The sequence below is a fragment of the Talpa europaea genome, assembly GCF_964194135.1.
Source record: "Talpa europaea genome assembly, chromosome: 7".
Classification (NCBI taxonomy): domain Eukaryota; kingdom Metazoa; phylum Chordata; class Mammalia; order Eulipotyphla; family Talpidae; genus Talpa; species Talpa europaea.
Genome location: NC_140074.1, coordinates 132,337,347 through 132,359,403, shown reverse-complemented (window position 1 = coordinate 132,359,403; position 22,057 = coordinate 132,337,347). Strand labels below are relative to the sequence as shown.

General features: G+C 57.3%; 2 protein-coding genes across 2 annotated transcripts; one reads left to right on the top strand and one right to left on the bottom strand.

The window, feature by feature from the left end:
* Positions 1 to 247: 247 nt before the first annotated feature.
* LOC311173974 (CMRF35-like molecule 5) lies at positions 248 to 4,651 on the top strand (the record flags this gene model as incomplete). Its single annotated transcript, XM_084238058.1, has 4 exons — positions 248 to 599; positions 2,089 to 2,185; positions 3,538 to 3,647; positions 4,593 to 4,651. 4 exons carry the CDS (start codon positions 248 to 250, stop codon positions 4,649 to 4,651), a joined length of 618 nt encoding a protein of 205 aa, XP_084094184.1.
* Positions 4,652 to 15,610: 10,959 nt separating this feature from the next.
* On the bottom strand, positions 15,611 to 20,476 carry LOC311173973 (CMRF35-like molecule 1; the record flags this gene model as incomplete). The annotated part of the gene is made up of 5 exons (XM_084238057.1): positions 15,611 to 15,766; positions 16,209 to 16,316; positions 17,207 to 17,259; positions 18,028 to 18,131; positions 20,190 to 20,476. 5 exons carry the CDS (start codon positions 20,474 to 20,476, stop codon positions 15,611 to 15,613), a joined length of 708 nt encoding a protein of 235 aa, XP_084094183.1.
* Between the last annotated feature and the right edge of the window lie 1,581 nt (positions 20,477 to 22,057).

Sequence of the window (22,057 nt, the reverse complement as noted above, 5' to 3'; positions counted from 1 at the left end):
GGGGAGGTGCAGCATATGTGTGATTCTCGGAGCTGTTATTGCTCAGGGCCAGCCTCTCTGTGTCTCTGACTCTGAGCTGTGTCTCAGGTGCTGTTCCCGGGGCTTCGCCCAGTGGAATGTAGAAGGACACAGGCCTCTCTCCTGGGGGTCATTCCCTCCACGGCTGTATCCACCTCCCCGCACTTGGGCTGAGGGGGCAGGCGCAGGGCAGTGGCTGGGCCTGTGTGCAGGTTGGGGTCACAGGGGCATGGACGTGTGTTTTCCAGGCTCCTCTGCTGTCACGGGTCCAGGCGCAGTGAAGGGACAGGAGCGGGGCTCACTGACCGTGCAGTGTCGCTACGACCCAGGCTACGAGATCTACAACAAATGGTGGTGTCGAGGGGCTCCCTGGGGCGGCTGCAAAACCCTTGTTAGAACCACCGGCTCAGAGCAGGAGGTGAAGACGGGCCGCGTGTCCATCAGGGACCATCAGAAGAACTGCACGTTCACTGTGACCATGGAGGCGCTCACGCTGGGCGATGCGGACACTTACTGGTGTGGGATTGAGAGAGAAGCACTTATTGACTTTGGGGACAAAGTTGAAGTGACCGTTGATCAAGGTGAGAGCATGTGTGTGTGGTTGTGTCTCTGCAGGGCCTACTCTGTTTCCTGAGGTCCCTGTCCAGTGATCACCTGTCCCACAGTGGGGAACCCCCCCAGGGGAGCTGGGAAGGAGGTCTTCTCCCAGATGCTCAAGGCTCCAGGTCCCTCCTGGACGGGAGGATCCTTGTGGCTCACTGTCCTCCTCTGCCCAGCTCAGCCCCTTCGTCCATGGTCACAGAGGTCAGGTGATGCCCTGGTCAGCTCATGGGCCAAAGGGACCCTCTTTCATTGGCCTCAAGATCCCAATTCCTGCCAGTGATTCCTGGAAACTCCCTGACCTTTCTGGAGTTTGGGGCCGAGACCTCATCATGACTGTTCCCTCTCAAGCTCCATGTCCAGGCAGGGGACAGCCCAGCACAGACCATGGCTCATTCCTGAAGCCTGAAAAAGTCTTCATAAACAATAGGTCACTGGTCTGGGGCCTGGAATTGGGCCAGGACACATTTATGCCCCTGGATATAGGGTGTCTCTTTCTTTTTTTTTTAAAGATTTATTTATTTATACAAGAACTGGGGTACAGTCCAGATGTGCAGGAGGATGAGAGGATTCACCAGAGCCAGAGTGGGGAACAGAACAGGCAGACTGACGAAATACACTGCTGAGGGGAGCAGCTGGTGCGGCAGGAGAAGTCTGCCATGCCATGTGGGACCCTCGCCAGCTGGACAGGATCAAACCTGCGCTGCAGAGGCTGCAGACAGCTTCACAGCATGGCGTTCAACCGCCAGCGCCACCAGGGGAGGCCCTATAGGGTGTCCCTTTCTAAGTCCTTGTAGAACTCAGATACCGTGGCTGGGGCTGCTTCTGGGTCCCAATTCCTAACCTTGAAGGAGTATATATTGGAGCTACACTCCTGCTGACACCCCCCAAGGCACTGGTGGCAAAGGGGGGAGCACCAGGGTCAGCAGAACCCCACCACCCCGGGGACCCGGGAGGCAGATCATGCTGCAGGTGCAGCTATTCACTGTCCCATGGATCCTGACCTCGTCCTGGGAAGGGCCAACATCACAGAAGGTCACCCCTGGCCCAATGTGAGGGTCTCCCTGACACGGGGGGCTCGGACTGGTCATGGCCTGTGTCACACGCTGGTCTGTCGGCTGCCGGGCAGCCCTGCTCTGTTCCTTCCTCGCTGGAGGACGAGATGGCTGGGGTCGGTGCGGGCAGGACTGGCGAGAGCAGCAGGGCTGCTTATTTTACTGGGACTCCAGCTGCCTGGCCCTGAGCATCCAGGCCCTCTGCTCCCCGGGCCTGCAGGATCCCCTGCTCCACAGCCTGGGGACATGAGAGGTCCAGTTCCAGATCCCTCCCCCCCATCCATGATCCAGGCTCCTCAACCAGGACAGTCTTGGGTCCCCCGGACTTAGAGGTGTATGCAGGGCTGGAGTGAGGGTGGGGCAGGTTGCCAGGCAGAGTGTGTGTGTCTAATCTGTGTGCAAGTGGCCATGACAGGGTCTACCACCACCACCATGATCACCAGCAACACCAGCACCACAGCACCAGGCACCCCTGAAGAGGACAAAGGCTCCCCGACAATAAACTGTAGCAGGTAAGCCAGCTCTGATGCTGCGTGTACTGTGCCCGGAGGGCTACATCTCCTCCTGAGGGGGGCCCTTTTGTAGCCCCAGGTCCCCAACAGCACTTGTGTCTGGACCCTCTGAGAGGGGAGGCTGAGGGGATTCCCCTTCCCTGCCAGCTCAGGAGGCCAGAGCCTCATCTCAGGTGAGGGTGGGGCCACTCCTGTTAGTGGTCAGAGGCAGGTGTGTCCCTGCCCCTCTCCTGCTTCTGGAGTTGGGGCACCGCCAGACTCCCCTGGGTGTGGCCCCTCCATCCTGCTCTGGGGCCTCTCCTTGTGACCTCCTCACCTTGATGACACCTGCAAGGGTCTCCTGTCCAGGAGGTCACCCCGGGTCTGAGTGGCCTGGACTGGGGAGGACATATTCCACCAGTGCTGATTGGGGGGCCAGGGAGGAATCTCCACGCCTGTTCCCACACAACACTGGGCCTTATTCACTCAAAATTCAGGTTTGCAAACATGTCTGCACCGTCTACCTGGGGGCCTGCTCTGAACCCCTCCCCTTCACAGTTCTCCTCCTCAGGGACCTCGAAGCTCGTCTATAAACCCATGGGGTGTGCAGTGGGGGCATAGGGCAGGCGCAGGGAAGGGGGTGGAGAGAAAGCCCAGGGGTGTGGTGCTTGGAGAGGACACAGGTGTCTCGGACCAGGCGGGGACATGTCCATGTGGGGCCCCCACGGCCTCTCCTCAGTTCCCCGGGGACACGTCCTCTCTCACCCTGTCTCCTGCGCCCTCTGTGTCAGATGCTCTCGGATGTCCCCAGACACCCAGGAGCTGGGAGCGGCCTCCCTGGCTGAGGGAGAATCGAGGGTGGCCCAGGAGGGGGCCCAGACACTGTGGGGGAGGAGCTCCCAGGGTAGTAGGGATCCAGGGGTGAGTAAGGTCACGGGCACCACGAGGAGCAGACAGGGAGGAGCAGGAACACACAGAACCTAGGGGCAGAGCGGCCTCTCCCGGTGTGGTGTCGGGCAGGTCCCTGAACTGTGACCCGGATGTGCCCCTGACAGCCGGTTTACATGCAGCAGCAGGCGGGAGGACAGCGGCAACTGCCAGGGTGACACCGACAGAGAGCCTGGCCTGTGTCCAGGCTGGATGAGGAACAGGCAGGGGGACATGGGGTGGGCACAGCAGGATGGGGTCAAGCAGATGGGGCAGGAGGAGTTGGAGGCTCAGCCTGGAGCAGCAGGACCGTGGCCTGGGGGGGGGGGGGCTGTCCTGGCTGAGGTCCAGGGCACAGAGCTAATGGAGCCCAGGGTGTGTCCAGGGAGTCCTGGGAGGAGGGGGCCCTGGAGGCTGCTCATCTCCTGTGTCCTGTCCCCCCACAGCTCCCTGCTGGGCAGCGTCCACTTCCTGCTCCCGGTCTTCCTGAAGGTGCCCCTGCTCCTGGGCATGCTCAGTGCTGTCCTCTGGTTGAACCGGCCTCAGGGGGGCCATCGTGACCCAGAGCCGGTGACCCCACGTTCATCAGTGTCTCCAGAGAAATCGTTTCAAATAGAAGAGCAGGCTCAAGGGGCCCTGGGGAGGTGGGGGCCGCCTGACCAGTCCCCACCCCAGGCAGTGTCTGGCCCGGGACGCCCTGGACAGACACAGACTCTTGGGCAGAGGAGATGACTTTCACCCCAGACTGTGACACAGGAACCTGCTCATGCTGCTCGCAGGAGACAGCCTGGACTGCGGGGAGCCCCTGGGCTGCGGGGGACGGACCTGGGCTCTCACTGCTTCGACCATCAACCCCCAACTTAAAATCAAGAAAAAGGTCACCCTGACATTCAGTCCCCACTCAGTCCTCCAGGTTCTCCTCCTTGACCCACCTTCCCCTCGCGTGGTGCCCACTGTTCCCAGCCCCTTCTCCACCAGATGCATTTTCTAGGAAAGAGCCAGGGCAGGTGGGCACAAGCTATTCTGGAGCGGGCTTCCTCCCAGGTCCTGTCTTGACATCAAAAATCACAGGATGCCACAGACTTGATCCCTCCCCCAAGAACCCCTCCCCCAAGGAATTCCTGGTCTAGTGGGGAGAGGGACAAGAGACAGACTGGAGTGGGTGACCTAGTGGGTGACCCTCGTCGTGCATCTGGATAAGTCAGGACCTTGCACCCTTGCCAAGTCCTTTGCGTGTGGCCAGTGTCCTGCCTGCTGCTGATCAAGTGGACACACACCTGCAGCGTCTCCCTGCTGGACCTTGGAGCTGTGTCTATACCCGCTGGAACGGGCCCTGTCTCCGTCTGCAGCCACTCGCTGCCACTCTGGAGAGGACTTTGCTTCTCCAGCCTGTGGACACTGGGCTTGGCCATAAGATCTGCTCTGGCCAGTGACATGTGACAAGTGTCCCTCTGAGCACAAGCTCCAGGAGCCTCCTTGTGGCCTCCCCTGTCTGTTGCAGATGGGGCTGCTCCCTCTTCTGGGTTCCCACTGCAGACAAGTAACGTGCACAAGAAATGAACTTTTACCGATGGGTCCAGCAGCTGGGATCTGGGAGTTGTGTGTCAGTTTGTCACCTAGAAAAGGCTGATGTCCGGCCTGCACACTGGGGCTATGCGGGACGAGGGTGGCGGGCGGCTGTCTGGGGCAGTGGGCAGCAGAGAGGCCGGTGACAGCCGTCCGGGTGCCTCCCCTGGATGCTGGGGAGCAGCTGGAGGCTCTTCCCTTTTGAGGGATCTTTGGAGCTGATTTGGAAGGCAGGTGGACAGGCTGACAGGCCTGTCACTGGGGACGACAGACACTGACAGGACAGGTCTGCCCCTGACGAATGTGCCTGAGCTGCCCTCTCCATGGCTGTCGTGCCCGTCTCTGGAGGCAGAAGAGGAGACACCTTCACCACCCCAGGTCCTCCTCCATTTCTCTCTCTCTCACACACACACACACACAAACACACACACATAGACACACACACATGCGCGCGTGTACACACACCCGCGGCCAGCCGCATCCAGCCATGTGAGAGGAGAAGGAGCGACTGAGGCGGCCCCAGGACAAGAGGAATCACTGAGTCACCAAAGTGCACTTTCGCCACACCCCGCAAAGCACATTTGGGGACAACAATTTTCTTTCAGTTCTCCTTGAAGAGAAAATCATGTTGAGAAAGCATGTCACAAGGACGCGTGAAATAAAGGCAAGAATATAACTGTGAATCTTCGTACCTTTTCACTCACTGAAATCCCAGGTCCTGCGGGGACAGTCGGTCAGAAGCAAATGGAAGCTCGTCAGCTGGAAAATCCTTCCACTCCCAGCGAGCCCCGTCCCTGGCCCGGTCAGCTCTGTGGGTGCTGGACACCCGGGGCAGGAAACTGCCTTCCACTCTGGTGGAGAGTAGGCGAGTGTGTGCACACGCACACAAGTGCACCACACAGAACTGCTGCACACACACAAGTGTACACGCGCAAGTGTATACATACAGGTGCACACACAAGTGCAGGTGTACCCAAGTGTAGCCAATACACATGTGTATACAGAGAGACCCACACGTTTGAACACACACGTGTGAAGGCAAAACTTCAGACGAGATGAGCCCTCCCGATACAGCAAAAAATGAACCAGCAAGAAGTTCGCTTTCTGAACCATCCACCGAGGAGAAGGTGTTTGGCGACAGAATTTCAGGGTTTCCTGCTGCAGGATCTGCGTTCCCGGGTGAGGGGCTCCCACTTGCCCCCCGAGTAAACCGCGGCCCTGTTGTTCCCGGCATGTTTCCTGTCCCGGCTCGCAGCCTCTCCCTCCCTGAGATGCTTGGCTGCTCCGTTAGCCTCACAGGTTGACGGCAGAGTCTGAGGATGGTCGGTCGAGTTCTCCCTGGTGGCAGAGCTGAGGACGCTCCCGAGCACGTGACCAAGGCAGGGACCCCTTCAAGGGCTGTCGTGTCTTAGGGGTCAAGAACTGGGGGTGCAGAAGACAGGCCCTGCTCACTATCTGTACCACCCAGGGCCCCAGACAGGAAGTGTTCAGGGGCTCACCCCTGTGCTAAGTGTGGGGATCAGCCACACCTAAAAGGTCCCACGCTGGGTCTCATGCGCCCTCATCGCCACCTTGAACTCTTAACAATCTGGAACCAGAGCATTTCCGTTGGGCGCTGGGCCCTGCCCGTAGCTGACCCTGTCCTGCCAGGACTGTGCTCTGGAGCAGGGAATGGATTTTCCTAACGGGGCAGGCTAGCTGGGAAATGCAGTGGAAATGAACGCAGACTGAGGTGGTGTCAGGTCAAGCGTGCTGAGCAGGGCGGCTGCCTGTGAGCTGGGGGGGGGGGGGGGGGGACAGAACGGGCACGACCTTCCCGGCCGCAGAGACGGGATGTGCAAGTTCAGATGTGTGTGCGAGGATGGACCTCGGTGAGGTTTTCAGTCCTGTCTCAGCTGACCTCGCGATGTCCCAGCTCCAGATTTCCGTATTTTCTGCCTCTGAGAACAGACAGGAAGAGGCTGAAGGGGAAGTGGCAGAGCCAGCGAGGGCAGAAGAGGGAGCCGGGTGAGGCTAGAGGCTCAGCCCCAGGCATTGGAGACGGCCCGGGGGCACGCGGCCCTGTGGCTGCCACCAGCACCTGCTTCTCTGTGCCCAGGTGGGCGGGCTGGGTGTGGACACGGGACACTGCTCCAGCAGATCCGGCTGGGAATATGGGTGGTGATGGGGTGGGCAGGGGGAAGAGATGAAGCTGTGGGGAACCCCTCACTTGCCCTGTTCCCCTCTGAGGACAAGATGAGGCCTAAGTTCTCCAGTGTGTCCCAGAGAGAGAGCACGTAATTGAAAGTGGCCTCTCAGAGCGTGTGAACAATTGATGAGAGACAGCAAAGATTTGGCACAGCAAAGATGCAAGCCCAGAACTTTATTTCCAGGGTCAAGGACGTTTTAGTGGGATGTCAGTGTTACAGGGTACCCCGATATGAACGGGCTGCGTGTCTGTGGGTCCTCACCCGTGCAGAAAGGGACTTGTTAATACTCAACTCGGGCACGCACAAAAGGTTAATAAAGGGTTTATTGACAAAAGGGAGGGAAGTGAGTATCTCAGGGAGAAACAGAAGGAGACAGCTGAGACCTTCTGAGGCCCTCCCGGCTGTCTGGCTGTCCCGGCTCCTCCTGACGACGAGCACCCCTCCTTTCTGGCGCTGGAGGCCAGGACAGAAGTGACCCCTGAACCTGCTTCTGAGTCCAGGACCTGGGAGAATTCCTCTGAGTTTCTGTCTCATCGCTTCCTGTTATACCTGCACCTGCTTCTCCTCCTCACATATGAGGAGACGAGGGGGTGTTTCTTTGGGGCACTGAACTTCGGGCTGTGTGAGACAAGACCTTTGTGCAGATGCACAAGAAAGGAGCAGAGGGCCTCCCCCGGTGGTGCAGGTAGTTGAGCGCAGCGCTGTGGAGCTGTCTGCAGCCTCTGCAGCGCGGGTTCTATCCCAGACTGCCGGTGAGAATCCCATATGGTGCGGCAGACCTCTCCTCTCTTGCCCGCTGCTCCCCTCAGCAGTGTGTTTCTGTCAATCTGCCTGTTCTGTTCCCCACTCTGTCTCTGGTGAATCCTCTCACCCACTCGTGCATCTGGCCTGTACCTGGTTCTTGTATGCATGAAGAAATAAATCTTTGAAAAAAAAAAAAAAAAGAAAGTAAAGGAGCAGAGCTGGGGAGGCTGTTGCCAGCAGGAGTTCAGGGGTCTCTGTCAGAAGGAGACAATAGAGTTGGGTGGGGAGTCTGGTGATCTAGAGACTCGATGGACTTGGCTTGGGGAGAAAGCAGCACTCTGGCATCCCCACTTTCCGGGAGGAAGACCCCATCCTCAACCTCCTTCACAGCCCTACCCGAGAGCAGGACACCCCCTTCCTGCCTTGGGTCATGTCCCCCCAGAGCCTGACAAACCGCCCCTTCATCCCAGACCCCTACGAACTCTGAGCAGAGGCCACCACGAGGAGATTATTGGAAAGGAGGGGTGGCTTTTACCCTCTGCCTTTTATTCTGGAAGGTTCTTCTACTTCCTCTTTGCCTATTTCCCTGATGTAAGAAACTGGCTCTTCTGACGGCCTCTAGTGACTTTTCTGCTGCTGTCCCATTCCCTCAGGGGTGCCCCTCTTTTTCTGTGCCCCGTTCCTTCTCCCCCTCAATGTGGATTTGATTTTTTGTATCTCTTCTTTATCATTTTTCATCACTATTAATTTTCCTTGTAATTTTTGGAGATTTTTCATTTGTCTTCTATTTGCATGTGGCCATCTAACCCTTGGATGAAATATTTGGTGTAGAAATTAATTTTTTTTAAGATTTATTTATTTATACAAGAAATGGGGGACATACCAGAGGTGCAGGATGGTGAGAGGATTCACCAGAGACAGAGGGGAGCAGAACAGGTGGATCTACTGAAACACACTGCTGAGGGGAGCAGCGGGGAGACAGGAGAGGTCTGCTGCGCCATGTGTGTTGCTCTGGAGCCGGTGGGGATCAAACCGGCACTGCAGAGGCTGCAGACAGCTTCATAGCGCTGCGCTCAACCGCCTGCACCGCCAGGGAGGCCCTGTAGAAATGAATTTTTATGTGAAATTCTCCATGGTTGTTCTCAAAATGCCGACTTTTTGGCTCTCCCCTCCCTTGAATCCTGCTCTTCATCTCCATGACTGTGTCCCTTTGGGTCCTGTTCTGTATCTGTCCATCATCAGGGTGATCCAGGTTCCAGGTTCCAGGTTGTGACTGAGAATGAGCCCGCACGGAGCTGGCAGACCTCTGAGCCTCGGGGGGACCAAGGCTGTGAAACAGGTCAGCTTCCTCCAGCAAGGTCATGCCACGGCCCCAGGTACGACGGGCCCCCCTCCACCAGTGGCATGTACTGACCACTATGAGGGACCCACAGAAAGGGGGGCAGCCCCTGAGGATTCTGCATTGAACAGAGCAGGGGGACGAGGAAAGGACCAGATCATAGCGAGTGGACTGTCCATCTGGAGTTTTCTACTGACGCCCCTTCTCAGCCCCTGCCTGGGACGGAGGCACTGGCAGTGAGACCAGAGCTGGCCTGGAAATGGGGGACAGCAGGGGTGTGTGTGACAGTCATCTGTGGGGTGAGTTGGAGACGGAGGGAAGGGCATGGAGGGCTGGTGCCACAAGATGCCAGGAGGGTCCAAGCAAGGAGAGGACGCAGCAAACAGGGGGTCGGGAGGGGAGGGGCAGAGAAGGGAACAGGGGGAGGTGTGGGGAGGTCACTCACAGGTCATGAAACCAACAGCCTCCTGCAGGGAGGGGACCAGCAGCCCAGAAGAAGGGGAGACCTGCAAAGAGGAGGAAGAGGAAGCTTCCAGGTCAGACAGGCAGAGGGTAAAAGCCACTTCTCCTTCCCTGCAGCCCGTCACGGTGGCCTCTGCTCAGAGTGACCAGGGCCTGGGAGGGAGGGGCAGTGGGTGAGGCTCAGGGGACATGCCCCAGGGCAGGAAGGGGGTCTCCTGCTCTGGCAGGGTGGGGGCGGGTGCGGAGGTTGCTATGAAGGAGGTTTGGGATGAGCTGTTTCTCCAGGAGGCTGCGCAGGGCCCTGACTGCTCTGTTCTCCCCAAGTGCAAGTCCAGGGGCATCCAGCCTCCCTTCCTCCCCTGCTCCCCCTTTCTGTGCACGCCCCAGCTCTGTATTTTCTCCCCATTAATCTCACAGCCCAGCTCCTATTTCCCACCCCCCCATCCGCACGCCCTGTGTTGAGAAACACACACTGTTCTCCTCAGGTGTCAGTGCGCGTGTAGGGGCAGACATGACAGGAGGTGATGAGAGAGAAACCCAAAGGGCATTCTGGCAGGTTCCCTTGAATGTGGAAGGAGAGCAGGGTCCTCTGTCCTGGAGGCCGCGGGAGCTGTCCAGTGCTGAACCTGGGTGCAGCCTGGCCAGGGGGCTTAGAATCCAGTCCCCACCCCCCCCTGCCCCCCCACCCCGCTCAGGGGAGCCCGGACGGCTGCGATGTGTTCTGACGCAGAGCGCTGCAGACCAAGAAGCAGCGACCTCCAAGCTGGGCATGGACCTGCAGAGACTGGACTCCTAGCAGGGGGAGCTGGCCCTGACTTCTATGAGCGAGTCCTGCACAAGGTAAGACTCTCCTCCTGCGCCCTGCCCGGTCTCAAAGCAGCAAGAGGCACCTTTGCCAGGCGTTCTCTCCATCCCCCGACTTCACTTGGGACTTAAAGAGAAACAGCCGGATTCTGTGTGATCCTGTTTACTGCTCAAAGTGGACTTGTGATGACGGGGTGGGGCCACCAACTGAGCCCCAGGCATCAGGAGCGTCTCCTTCACTTAATCACCTGTGTCCTTTCCTCAGCCTCCCTCCTTTTTCCTTTGAAGTCCTGTGTCCCCTGAGCACCCTGGGTCTTCTTAACCCTCGAGGTGTAACAGGGGGGGTCCCCAGGAAAGGAGGAGGTTCCAGGTTCCCTGCCCCACCCAAGGGAGGGTGGAGCTGAGCAGGGAGAGAAGCTGCAGAAGAGACTGAGGAAGGAAGCAGGATGGAGCCAGGAGACCTGGAGGAGGCGCATGGAGCCTAGAGACACGTGAAGAAACTGCACTTGCTTTTGGTCGTGGACGGGGTGACACAGATGTGGGTGAGACCTGTGGGGAGGGGACAATGGCCGCTTTATCTTGATTTTGATTTTGCTCTTTCCTTCCGGGCTTGTCTGGTTGTTTCTGACCCTTTTCTGTGGGTCCCTGCTGGAAGCTGCTTTAGACTTGGGGCAGGCTCTGGTGACTTGCTCTGGGCCAATCCCCTTTGGATGGAGTTTTACCCACGAGGGGATGGGGAACTTTGGGTGCTTGATTTAGAAACTAGATTCTTTGCCTTTCCCATATTGTTTCCTAATTGTATTAAAGTTCCTTCCCATTAAAGTCTCATATGTTTTGTGTTGATGCGGCGGATGGCAGAACCCATTTAGAATAGGCAGGGTTGCGGGGTCTGGGCTGCCCCTCTCCCTGCCCTGTAACAGATTTGGCGCCCAACGTGATTTAGGACAGAGCCATCCATGTTTACTCAGCCCCATGGGGAAATTGTGCTTCCCTGTGGCACTGGCTACCATAAGCGCAAATGTGATTTTTGGTTTCTCTGGTGTGTTTGTTTCATATGTCGATTTGCTATTGAAAAACTGGGTTGGGCTTTGTGAAGATCTGTGTGTCTGTATGTAATTTGTTTGTAGTGACTTGCTAAGACATTTGATTTTGTGGAAATTGTTCTGTGCAACAGTTTTACTCAAAAGATTAGCCAGTACGTTGGACCATGTGGCCAGATCAAAGATGGTATCCGAGGCCACTTGGCGGGCTCTTGTAAAATTCAGAGGTTCTTGTTGCTAGGACTTTGGAACTTTTTTTCTTTCTTTTTGTAATCTCTGCTGTCTCATTAGCATTTCTAAAGGCAATAATGATTCTTCAGTGATTTGTTGCTTTGTCTTTGACTACTTCCTGACCTCTGCCTGAGGGGTTTTGCAAGTCAACTGTGGAGCAGTGGTGTTTAAATTAGCAAATGTATGCCTGGGTGTTAAGGAAAGAGTAGCCTTAAACAGTAACTGGTAATTGCTGGTAGCCTTGATGGATTCTTGGAGGTAACTTGAATTTTTGTAAAGTCTGGATCAGAAAAATAAACAAGATTTTGTCTGAGTCTGAAAGGATTTGCTGCTGTGAATTTTGTCTGCACAATTTGTTTTGGGCATGTTTGCCATTGGAATTCTGGATTTAATTGCTGGTGTAAGACAAGATTCTAAGTTTCTGCTTCCTACTGAGGAAGGTCTGTTGTGGAAAGCACTCTTTAGGGTGCATCATGTAACTGTCCCTGGTTTTCATACATTTGTTGTTGTCCCTCCCTAGTGTAGGGGAGGTGTCATCTGTGCTTAGATGTTGAATCTGCTCTTTCAGCTTCTGTCCCAGAGTGGCTAACAGAAGTAAGGAGATGACTCCTTTTAATTGAAAGCTAATTACTGATATTTTGCTTTTGCTTTTCAGGTTTTATTCCAGGAAACTCAAGTATTGCCTGCTTGGTGGCTAATGAGATGATTCCTTTTGCTTAAAAGTTAACTGTTACTTTTGCTCTTTCAGCTGCTGTACAGGATACCCCAGGATTGACTGCTAATAAAAAGTCTTGAACACTGAAAACCCTACAGTGATAAACAAGGTCATGTAACTCTTGTGATTAATAAAACTTTTCCCTCCTATTTCCAAAGTCTTAGATTTGTAGGATGACAACTGGAAACTTTTCTGCCAGCAACACCTCACATATTTTTTTTTGGACTTTGACATTTTTTTCTGAGCCTACGGAGTAAAACTGCAGTTACATAAGATATTCTACTTGGCATAACTAATAACAACTGTCTTTGTCTATATGTTGTATGTCCTTCTGTCTGTCTTGGCCTCGAGAGGTTGAAAAATTGGTACACATGGTGCCCATAGATGTTGGGAAAAAACAAGTCTCCAGTTATGAGAAAAACTAAAGGTTATGGTTTGATTGTCAACATTGAACTACTGAACTAAGCCGGTGCCTTCATAGAGATTGAATATTGTTGTTTCTGTTGTTTTTCTGATATTTATGACAAAGCTTCCCAGAAATCTAAATTCAAGTACAAATTTGGTAGCCTGTCATTTGGCTGCTGCAAGGGAATTTTGTGGAACCTCAGTAGAGCTCCTGAGACACTCCACAAAGTTTCTCCCTTTCCTCCAGGGAAAAGTGTTAAATGAATTTGTTCTATTTGGCTTCCCTAGTGAAGTAAAGCTAGAAAGGAAGCATTGTCACTTGGGAAAATGGTAAAACTTTGGCAACTACAGAAATGTTAACAGTGGTTTTCTAAAATGTGTATAAAACCTCTCAGTACCTGATATGGATGTAAATTGTCAATGGTGATTGTCGCCTTGTAATATTGTATACTTCGATTGTTTCATATCTACAGGAATTGTTTCTGGAAATATAGGGAGAAAAGGTCTCAACAGATTCCTATTGATGGAACTGTTGAGAGTAAATCTTTCCTACAAAGGACTGAATAGACCTGGAAATACACCTGACATTTATTAAGTTTTCTTTGACATAATACTGGTAATTTTTTTTTTGCATTTTGTTCTGAATCCACAAAGTTTTCTTATTTTGGTGACCAGGATCTGCAGCAAGGTTGCAATTTTTTTCCAGCAAAGCTAACCTGTGCTTGCCTTTTCTCTCCCCTCGATACCAACACAGCATAAAAATAGTGGTAGTGATCTTTTACTACTTATCTCAGAGTCTGTTTTTGCATAACCTCCATAGGGATTTTGTCTGCTTAAACTAAAAAATTGGACATGAGTTTCATTGTGTGGCTTTGTGTGGAGTTCTTCCAGAAAGTTGAAAAAGAGCTGAACCAAGAAGTGGTGAACCTGTTTGCTTTGTCTGTAGGGTTCCAGAGACCTCCAAAGAAGGTGAGGAAGCTTGCCTTCATCGGCAGGACTGGACAACCCGGCCAACGAAAAAGCCCTGGTACCCTCGAGAAGAGGAAGCCCAGGTGGAGTCTGATGAGACCAACTTTGTTCCTGAAGCCTACATGGACCGGATGCCAACAGTTCGCTCTGATTCTATATGGAGTATTCCAACAAAGCCAGCTAAAATTGCTGCTTAGTTATTCTGCCCTGTGATTTTATGCAAAAATAGGCAATATGGTTTAAAAGCACCTTAGTTTGCAAACTTTTGCTATGCTGTTCAAAAATTTGGGATCAAGGTTGAGAGAATTTGTTTTTACATAATTTCAACCAATTTTAAGATTTTTTTCTCTGTGATTTTGATATATTTGCTGTCTTGTTTTAGCTAATGCTCAAGATTTTTTTTTCTTTTGGCTTGGATAATGGACTATTTTCCAGTAATGGAAAACTGTCATACTAGACATTCATGGACAATGCTGCTGACTAATTGTTGCTTCTCTTACACGCATTGTAACCCTGAAAAAAGACTGTCTCCTAAGACTACACCCTGAGATCTGTGCCACCATAGATATGGTGAAGTAAAAATTAAAAGAGGGGGTTGTAACAGGGGGGTCCCCAGGAAAGGGGGAGGTTCCAGGTTCTCTGCCCCACCCAAGGGAGGGTGGAGCTGAGCAGGGAGAGAAGAAGCTGCAGAGGAGACTGAGGAAGGAAGCAGGATGGAGCCAGAAGGAGACCTGGAGGAGGCGCATGGAGCCTAGAGACACGTGAAGAAACTGCGCTTGTCTTTTGGTCGTGGACTGGGTGACACAGATGTGGGTGAGACCCGTGGGGAGGTGACCATGGCAGCTTTTATCTTGATGTTGATTTTACTGTTTTCCTTCCGGGCTTGTCTGGTTGTTTCTGACCCTTTTCTGTGGGTCCCCACTGAAAGGAGCTTTAGAACTTGTGGCAGGCTTTGGGGCCTTGCTCTGGGCCAATCCCATTTGGATGGAGTTTTACCCACGAGGGGACGGGTCACTTTGGGGGCTTCATTTAGAAACTAGATTCTTTGCCTTTCCTGTATTGTTTTCTAATTGTATTAAAGTTCCTTCCCATTAAAGTCTCCTGTGTTTTGTGTTGATGCGGTGGATGGCAGAACCCAGTTAGAATAGGCAGGTTTGCGGGGTTTGGGCTGCCCCTCTCCCTGCCCTGTAACAGAGGGACCCTGTGTTTATCCCTGCTGTGTGAACACCCCAGCTCTGACTTGCTAAGTTGAATATCTTCTTTCTCGGGAGGTGAGGGTGGGGGGCAATCAAACCACTTATGAAATTCTCTGTTGCGAAAGTCATAAGCCAGTTATCACAGCCTCGGATGAGCTTGTGCTTCAGCTGGCCCTAAGAGTTGAAGGCCAACCTACATGAACCTGAGGAACTCCTAGAATATTCCTGGAGGGTGGGCTGGGGGCTGGGAAGTGCTGGAAGCATTTCCTTCATCCATCCCACGCTTGGAGTTTTTAGTGTTGCTGTTGTTCTCACAAATCTGAATATTTGATGGAACTAAATAACTGAAAACATGTGGAGAGCCTCTGCTCTTTCGCTCAGAGAACCCCCCGCCCCTCTTGCCGCCAGTCCAGTCTGGAAAGCCACAAGGACAAGGGTGTGCTTAGGGGCTCAGCACCAGGCCACGGCTTAGGGTCTGCTGTGCCAGGACCTGACCACGGGCTCGGGGCAGTGAAGCCCAGAGCAGGGCGGCTCCTGCCGGGACGCCAGGGAACCAGGACAAGGGGCCTCAGTGCAGAGCCTGTTCCTCATTCAGCATCACCACGCGCGGGCACAGCCACGTGCCGGGCTTGCTCCAGGGGGACAGGCGCCCGCTAAGGCAGAGCAGCCTCCGCTGCAGCATCTCAGACAGACCCGTGAGCAGCGGACAGACAGACACGACTGTCCATCCGTTCCCGCAGGGCTTGGTCCTCGCCGGGGGTAGTGGAAGTGTTGGAGGAATAAGGGAGGTGCCGGCAGAAGGTCCCTGTCCCACAAGCCGGAGCTCCGGGCCAGGCTGGGTCAGCAGGGCTCAGCCGGCTCAGCGCCTCCTGACGGTGCTGTATTCCGCGGGCTCCTCCTGGCTGCTGCGGGGGATGTGGGTGATGAGCTGCTCCATGTTGCCGTAGGTGGGCTCCTGACCAAGGGCACCCAGAGACAGGGCTGCATAGGTAACGTCCTCCCTCTGAGAAGGACCCTGAGATAAAGACGGCGGGTGTCAGCCGGCAGGAGGTGGTGCCAGCACGAGGGGGAGGCCTTGTGAGACGAGACTGACGCTACCAGGCTCTGAAGCCAACCCCAGCCCCTCGAGCTCCCCTGCCCTGCCCTCTGCCAGGGGCCCTGAGCTCCCCCCAGAGAGGACACCCCTCAGCCCCATGTAGAGGGTCCAGGTCACTCAGCCATGTGGGTCTCCCCTGCCAGGCACGAGCACGTGATTGAAGGGCCTCTGAGTTCCCAGTACTAGCCCTGGTGTGGGGACTCTTCCAAAGCCCAAAAGCAGGAAGAGGTGAGGGGCGGGCTCCCCAAAGAAGTCTTCCATGGCTGTGGCTTTGTTCCCCCCTCCTCTGGGCCCACGTGTGTGGGAGAAGCCATCCTCACAGGAGTGGCCCCAGCAGGTGGCTCCCAGCCCCCCAGCCCACAGCAGGGATGTACTCCACCTGCACCTCCACCTGGGTGGAGGCCTTCTTCCTGGTGCTGCCCGTCCGATGCAGGGCCAGGCTGGCATAGCAAACTTCACTCTCTGGGGCCTGGACAGGAAGGACAGGTTCCTTTTCCTCTGGAGGGACACCAGCCTCTCTGCCACCCTGGCGCCCTCAGGCTCCCTCCAACACCCCCTTCCAGTTCCCACACCTGCCCCTCCCAGCCCTCCTGCCTCTGGCTGATTCCATCGGCCCCTCCCAGCCTCCCACCTGCCACCCCCAGGGTACAGGACATCTGGGTCCTCGGGGCCTGCTAGTTTGGGCCTCAGTGCTCCGGGGTGGGGCTGGCTGGTGTCCGGGTCTGGCCTCAGGGGTCTCACCTGCCCTGGGGAAGTCCCGGAAGCCGGGTCCTGCTCAGAGAGGCCCCGGCCCTGCTGACCCAGCACACGCGGCATCGTCACCTCCCCCGTGCGGCCCCCGCTTCTACCCCTGGAGAGTGAGGACCCTCGGCCCAGCCGCGGCCACGTCACAGAACCCGCCTCAGTCTCAGGGGGCCCTGCCGGCCGCCCGCAGCCCCGGGTCCTTCCCATCCCCTCAGCCCAGGCTCAACCTGCCACCTTGGCCGGCAGCCCTGCCCGGAACCCCCAAACCCCCAATGTCCCCCAGTTCCCACTCGGAGCTTCACGGATCTTGAGCTGCCTGCGTTGCACCGGCCACCTCAGCCCTCCCTGACCCCTTGGGCTGCCCTGGGTTTGTCTGTCCTGTCACTGACATCCCACAGGTCCTGGGGGGTCTCCGGGGCGGTGGCTCAGGGAGGGCGCCCTGGCGTGGCTGTGCCAGCGCAGGAGACACGGGGGCCGGGGGTACAGCTGTTGGGACACAGGCGGCCCCACCTGCCCTGCGGGGGGACCTGCCAGCGTGTCTCGGGGTCTGGACCAGCTTCCGGTGCCCCGCGGGCTCCCGTGTCTTCCTGGCCCCACCCCTGCCGCCCGCCCCACCTGCTGCTTCATGGACCACAGAGAAGCCTCTTCCTGCTTCTCCGCGCGGAAGTCTAGGGACCCCCCCGGGCTCAGGGGTGCTCAGAGCCGGGCCCCAGCCTGCGCGTCCGGGAGGACAGTGACGAGGAAGACCCGGCTCCTCTGCCCAGACCAGCAGAGCCCGGGGAGGGCGGCCGCGGGGTCCCGAGACAGCTCAGGCCCGGCCCGGAGGAGTCGGGGGGTTGGTGTGAGAATGTGGACGGAGCCCGCGGGAAAGGGTTGGCTGAGGCCAGAGCTCGTGCCCAGCGCCGGCCCCGAGGAGGATCCCTAAGGGGCCGCGGTCTCGGGACACGTCCGGGGCAGAAGGGGCCGGGCAGAGGGAGCAGCGTGGAGACGCCGTGTGCCCGTGTGGTGTGCGCAGTCACGTGTGCAGGGTCACGAGTGTGCATGTGTCTGGGGGTTCTCCTCCTCCATCCTCACCCCGCACCCCGTGCAGGCTCAGCGCCCCCTCGGCAACCACGTCTGCTCTGCCCACGAGTCCTGGCCCGCAGCTGGGCTCTGCCTAAGGCCCTCGCCGCCTCTGCCCCAGAGCCAAGCCAGGGACGGGCGGGGCAGAGACCAGAGCGAGCCGGGGGTGAGCAGCAGACAGGGGCGCCAGACCCCTTGGGGCTCCCACAGGTCCACGTCTCCCCCCAGCCCCTGTGCCCGCCCTGCAGGTGGCCCGTGGGACACGCCCCTTCCAGGCCTGCGGGTCACCTGTCCTGCGGGTCACCTGTCCGGCGGGTCCCGGAGGGCAGCGCAGAGGCCTCGGCCCCATCCCTCGACCCGGCCCGGCCTCTCACCTTTCCTCTGCCGCCTCACCAGCCTCCAGGCCAGGAGCGAGGCCGCCGTCAGGACCAGCAGCAGCACGGCCGCCACCAGGGGGAGGATCTTCCTGACGAAGTCCCTGGAAACACAGAGGGGACCCCATGCACCCCAACTGCCCCCTTGGGCATCCCACCCACTGCTGCAGGGAGGACACCACCTTTTGACCTTCAGTCCTGTGGTGTCCAGCCTGGGATGCCCCACTCTCAGGTGTCCTCGGGGATGGTTAAAAAAAAACAGAGGAGAGAAGGACCCCCTCCCCGCCGCCCCAGGATGTCCCCGGGGGTCTGGAATCCAAGACAAATACAGCATCAGGCTCCACAAGTGGGTCCTGGGCCCACCCAGGTCGTGCTGGTGGAATAGTGTCCCTTGCAGTCCACCCCCAGTCCAGACAGGGGGTGACCTCTTGAATAGGTGACGCTTGCAGGTGTCATCAAGGTGAGGAGGTCGCTCTGGTGGGTGCCCTGTCCAGTGACTGGTGTCCTGATAAGAGGGAAAGAGCCCAGGGACCCGCAGGGAGAGGCCCTGGGAGCAGTAGGATGGGGGGGGGGGCACACGCTGGGGATGCTGCAGGTGCCGGCATCTCCAGAAGCAGAAGAAGGGCCGGGACACACCTGCCTCTGACCCCCAACAGGAGCCACCCTGCCCTCACCTGGCTTAGGCTCTGGTCCCCTGAGCTGGGATGAAGGGGAAGCCCCTCAGAGTCCCCCTCAGAGGGTCCAGAGACAAGTGCTGGCTGGAACCTGGGGCTATGCAGGGCCCCCAGGAGGAGTGGCCCCACTCTCCTCCTGGGGGCCCTGTGGGAACAGGACACAGCAGCATCAGAGTTGGCTTACCTGCTGTTGGGTACAGTCGGGAGACTTTGTCCTCTTCTGGGGTGGCCAGCACTGTGGATGTGGGTGTGGTGGTGCTGGTGGTGGTGGATATTGTGGTGGCAGTGGTGGTGGTGGTGGACACTGCAGTGGCTGCTTGGCACAAAATCAGATATACATACACGCTGCCAGCCTGCCCCCAGCCTGAATGCTTCTTCAAGCCTCAGGGTTCCTAGGGTGTGGGGGCTTACAGCTGAACCTTTCAGGCCTTCAGGCCTCCAGCAGACTCACCAGCCTGGTGACAGGTGGGGCTGTGGGAACAGGAAGGCATCCCATAGGCCCCGGGAGCAGAGGGCCAGGCTGCTCAGGGCCAGGCAGCTGGAGTCCCTGAACTGTAAACAGCCCTGCTGTTCTTGAGTCCCCCAAGAGGCCCCGTCTCGTCCTCCAGCGAAGACAGAGCAGGACAGGGCTGCCTGGGGGCCAACCGGCCAGCCTGTGACTCAGGTCAGGACTGGTCCGAGCCCACTGTGTCCAGGGAGACCCTCACACTGGGCTTCAGCCTTCCCAGGATGAGGTCAGGACTCCTCCCAGGTCCCAGGTTTGGTGCACCCCTCTTTGCTACAGTGCCCTGGGGAGGTCACTGGATGGATCCCCAGACAAGCTCCTTCACACCCAGGTAGTTGTCCCTAAGCTGCCTTTCCCAGGGTGTCTGCATTCTAGAAGGACTCAGGGAAAAAACCACCATGAGCCCTGGTACAGAAAGGGTCAGCCGCATGTCAGCCCCAGGGAAGCAGCTGCCTGACTGTGGGGACGTTTCCAGGTCTCCAGAATCAACCAAGCCCCTGACTGGTCTGGGCACTTCCCCCTGAGAGCATACCTGGAAAATAAAGTGAAAATATTCACCTGAGGTCCCAGCCCCAAAACCAGAAAGAGCAGGAAGGTCCAAAGAAACCACAGGAGCTGGGGTCTCAGGCCTCATGGAAGGGGGTCCCTTTGGCCCATGTGCTGACCAGGGCATCACCTGACCTCTGTGACCATGGACGGAGGGGCTGAGCCGTGCAGAGCGGGACAGTGAGCCACAAGGATCCTCCTGTCCAGGAGGGGCCTGGAGCCTTGAGCATCCGGGAAGAGCCGCCCCTCCCACCCCCGGGTAAGGCCCCCCGCTCTGGGGCAGTCACCCTGAGTGACAGTGACCCCTGGGGAGGACCTGAGGGACCAGGACAGAGCAGGCGCCACAGAGACACAGCCACACGCACAGGCGCTCACCTGGGTCAACGGTCACTTTAACTTGGGCCCCAAGGTCAGTTCCGACTCTCTCAACCCCACACCAGTAAGTGTCCGCATCGCCCCGCGTGAGCGCCTCCATGGTCACGGTGAAGATGCAGGATCTCTGATCGTCCCTGATGGACACGCGGCCCTTTTTCGCCTCCTGTTCCGAGTTGGTGGTTCGAACAAGGATCTTGCAGCTGCCCCAGGGAGCCCCTCGACACCACCACTTCTTGTGGGTCTCGTAGCCAGGGTCATAGTCACACCACACGGTCAGCGAGCCCCGCTCCCAGCCCTTCACTGCGCCTGGACCCGTGACGGCAGAGGAGCCTGGAAAACACACGTCCATGCCCCTGTGACCCCACCTGCGCACAGGCACAGCCTCCTGCCCTGCGCCTGCCCCGCGCCTGCCCCCTCAGCCCTAGGGTAGGGAGGGGGATACAGCCATGGAGGGAATGACCCCAGGAGAGAGGCCTGTGTCCTTCTACATCCCACTGGGCAAAGCCCCGGGAACAGCACCTGAGACACAGCTCAGAGTCAGAGACACAGAGATGCTGGCCCTGAGCAATGACAGCCCCCAGATTCACACACACACCCCATCGTCAATGAATCTGTATCCCCAGCGAGGCCCCTTTGCACCAACCCTGTGTTGTTCCTGCTGGTGGGGAGCAAATCCCAGAGGACCCGCCTCCCCAGAAGAGGTCTTTGCCCAGCCCACACCAGGGCCCAGGAGGTGCAGTTGAGGCCCCCGCACCCCTGGAGTAGGGCTGCCCCGGTGGTTCTGAGCGCCTAGGACTTCCCTGGGAATCCACTGTGGGGACATTTGTGGCACTGACCGGGCACTGCTGCCCAGGGGACACACATGCTGCGGGTCCATGTTACACGGGGGTCACGTCCTCTACTGAATGTTGCCAATTCCCATCACAAGCGCCTAGCCGTGCGGGTTTGTGAGAGGAGCAGGGTCAGGTGTAAACACCAGCGTGTTTGGCGGTTCAGTCCAGGCTTTTGCTTGAAGGACTCAGAGTAAGGGACACAACTAAACGGGACCTGCTCAAAAACCTCCACAGTTACGGAGCCCCAGGGAGCCCTGCCCAGGGGTGCAGCCTCTGACCCGCGCTCACGGGCGTGAGTACAGCTGCGATGCGACGTGGCCTGGGGTGGACGAGGGCGGGTGGCCACGAGCATCTCACAGCTGCCGTCAGTGCTCCCAGCCCTCCCTGACCACCCGCCAGGACTGACCGTCAGAGAGACGCGCCCACAGGACAGGCCCAGCCCCTCAGGGCAGCCCTGGAGCAGGCCTGGAACTGAGTCCTTGACCCTACACCTGCCTCATCCTCTCAGCCCCACCAGCTCTGATGAGAAATCCCCAATGGGGCTCAACCCTCTTGAGCAGCCCTTGGTCCTGGTGACAGTCAGCTTTTTGGGGTTCACATAGCCCCATGAGGATGGACACAGGCCATGGTGTGTGCCTTTTTTTTTTTTTTTTTTTGGTAGCCCTTCACTGAAACTCTTTAAATTTTCCCTCAACCCCTGAGTGGGCCCCTACTCTGTCCTTCCTTGTGACCCTCTCGTCAATAACAGCCTCATAGTCACTGACCCGGGGGTTTCAAGGCGGGCAGTGGGGACCAGGCGTCTCCTCTCCCAGGTGGGCCCCTGGACAACAGGCTCTCATGTCTGCCCCATGCCCAGCCCTCGCCCAAGGGCACCGCGGCCGGCAGACGCGTGTCAGGACCAGCTCTCGGGCCTGATCCAGGTCACCTCCTCACCTTCTCAGGGGAGCAGGGAGCGCCTCTGGCCCCAGGGGAGCCCCCAGGTCACCCTGCTGGCACAGGCCCCAGAGCAGGCCCCGCACCCTTGGGTTTAAAAGCCTTAGTGATGACACAGAACCTCCTTTCCTGGAAGGTCAGTGATCACACACTTCACATGCCAG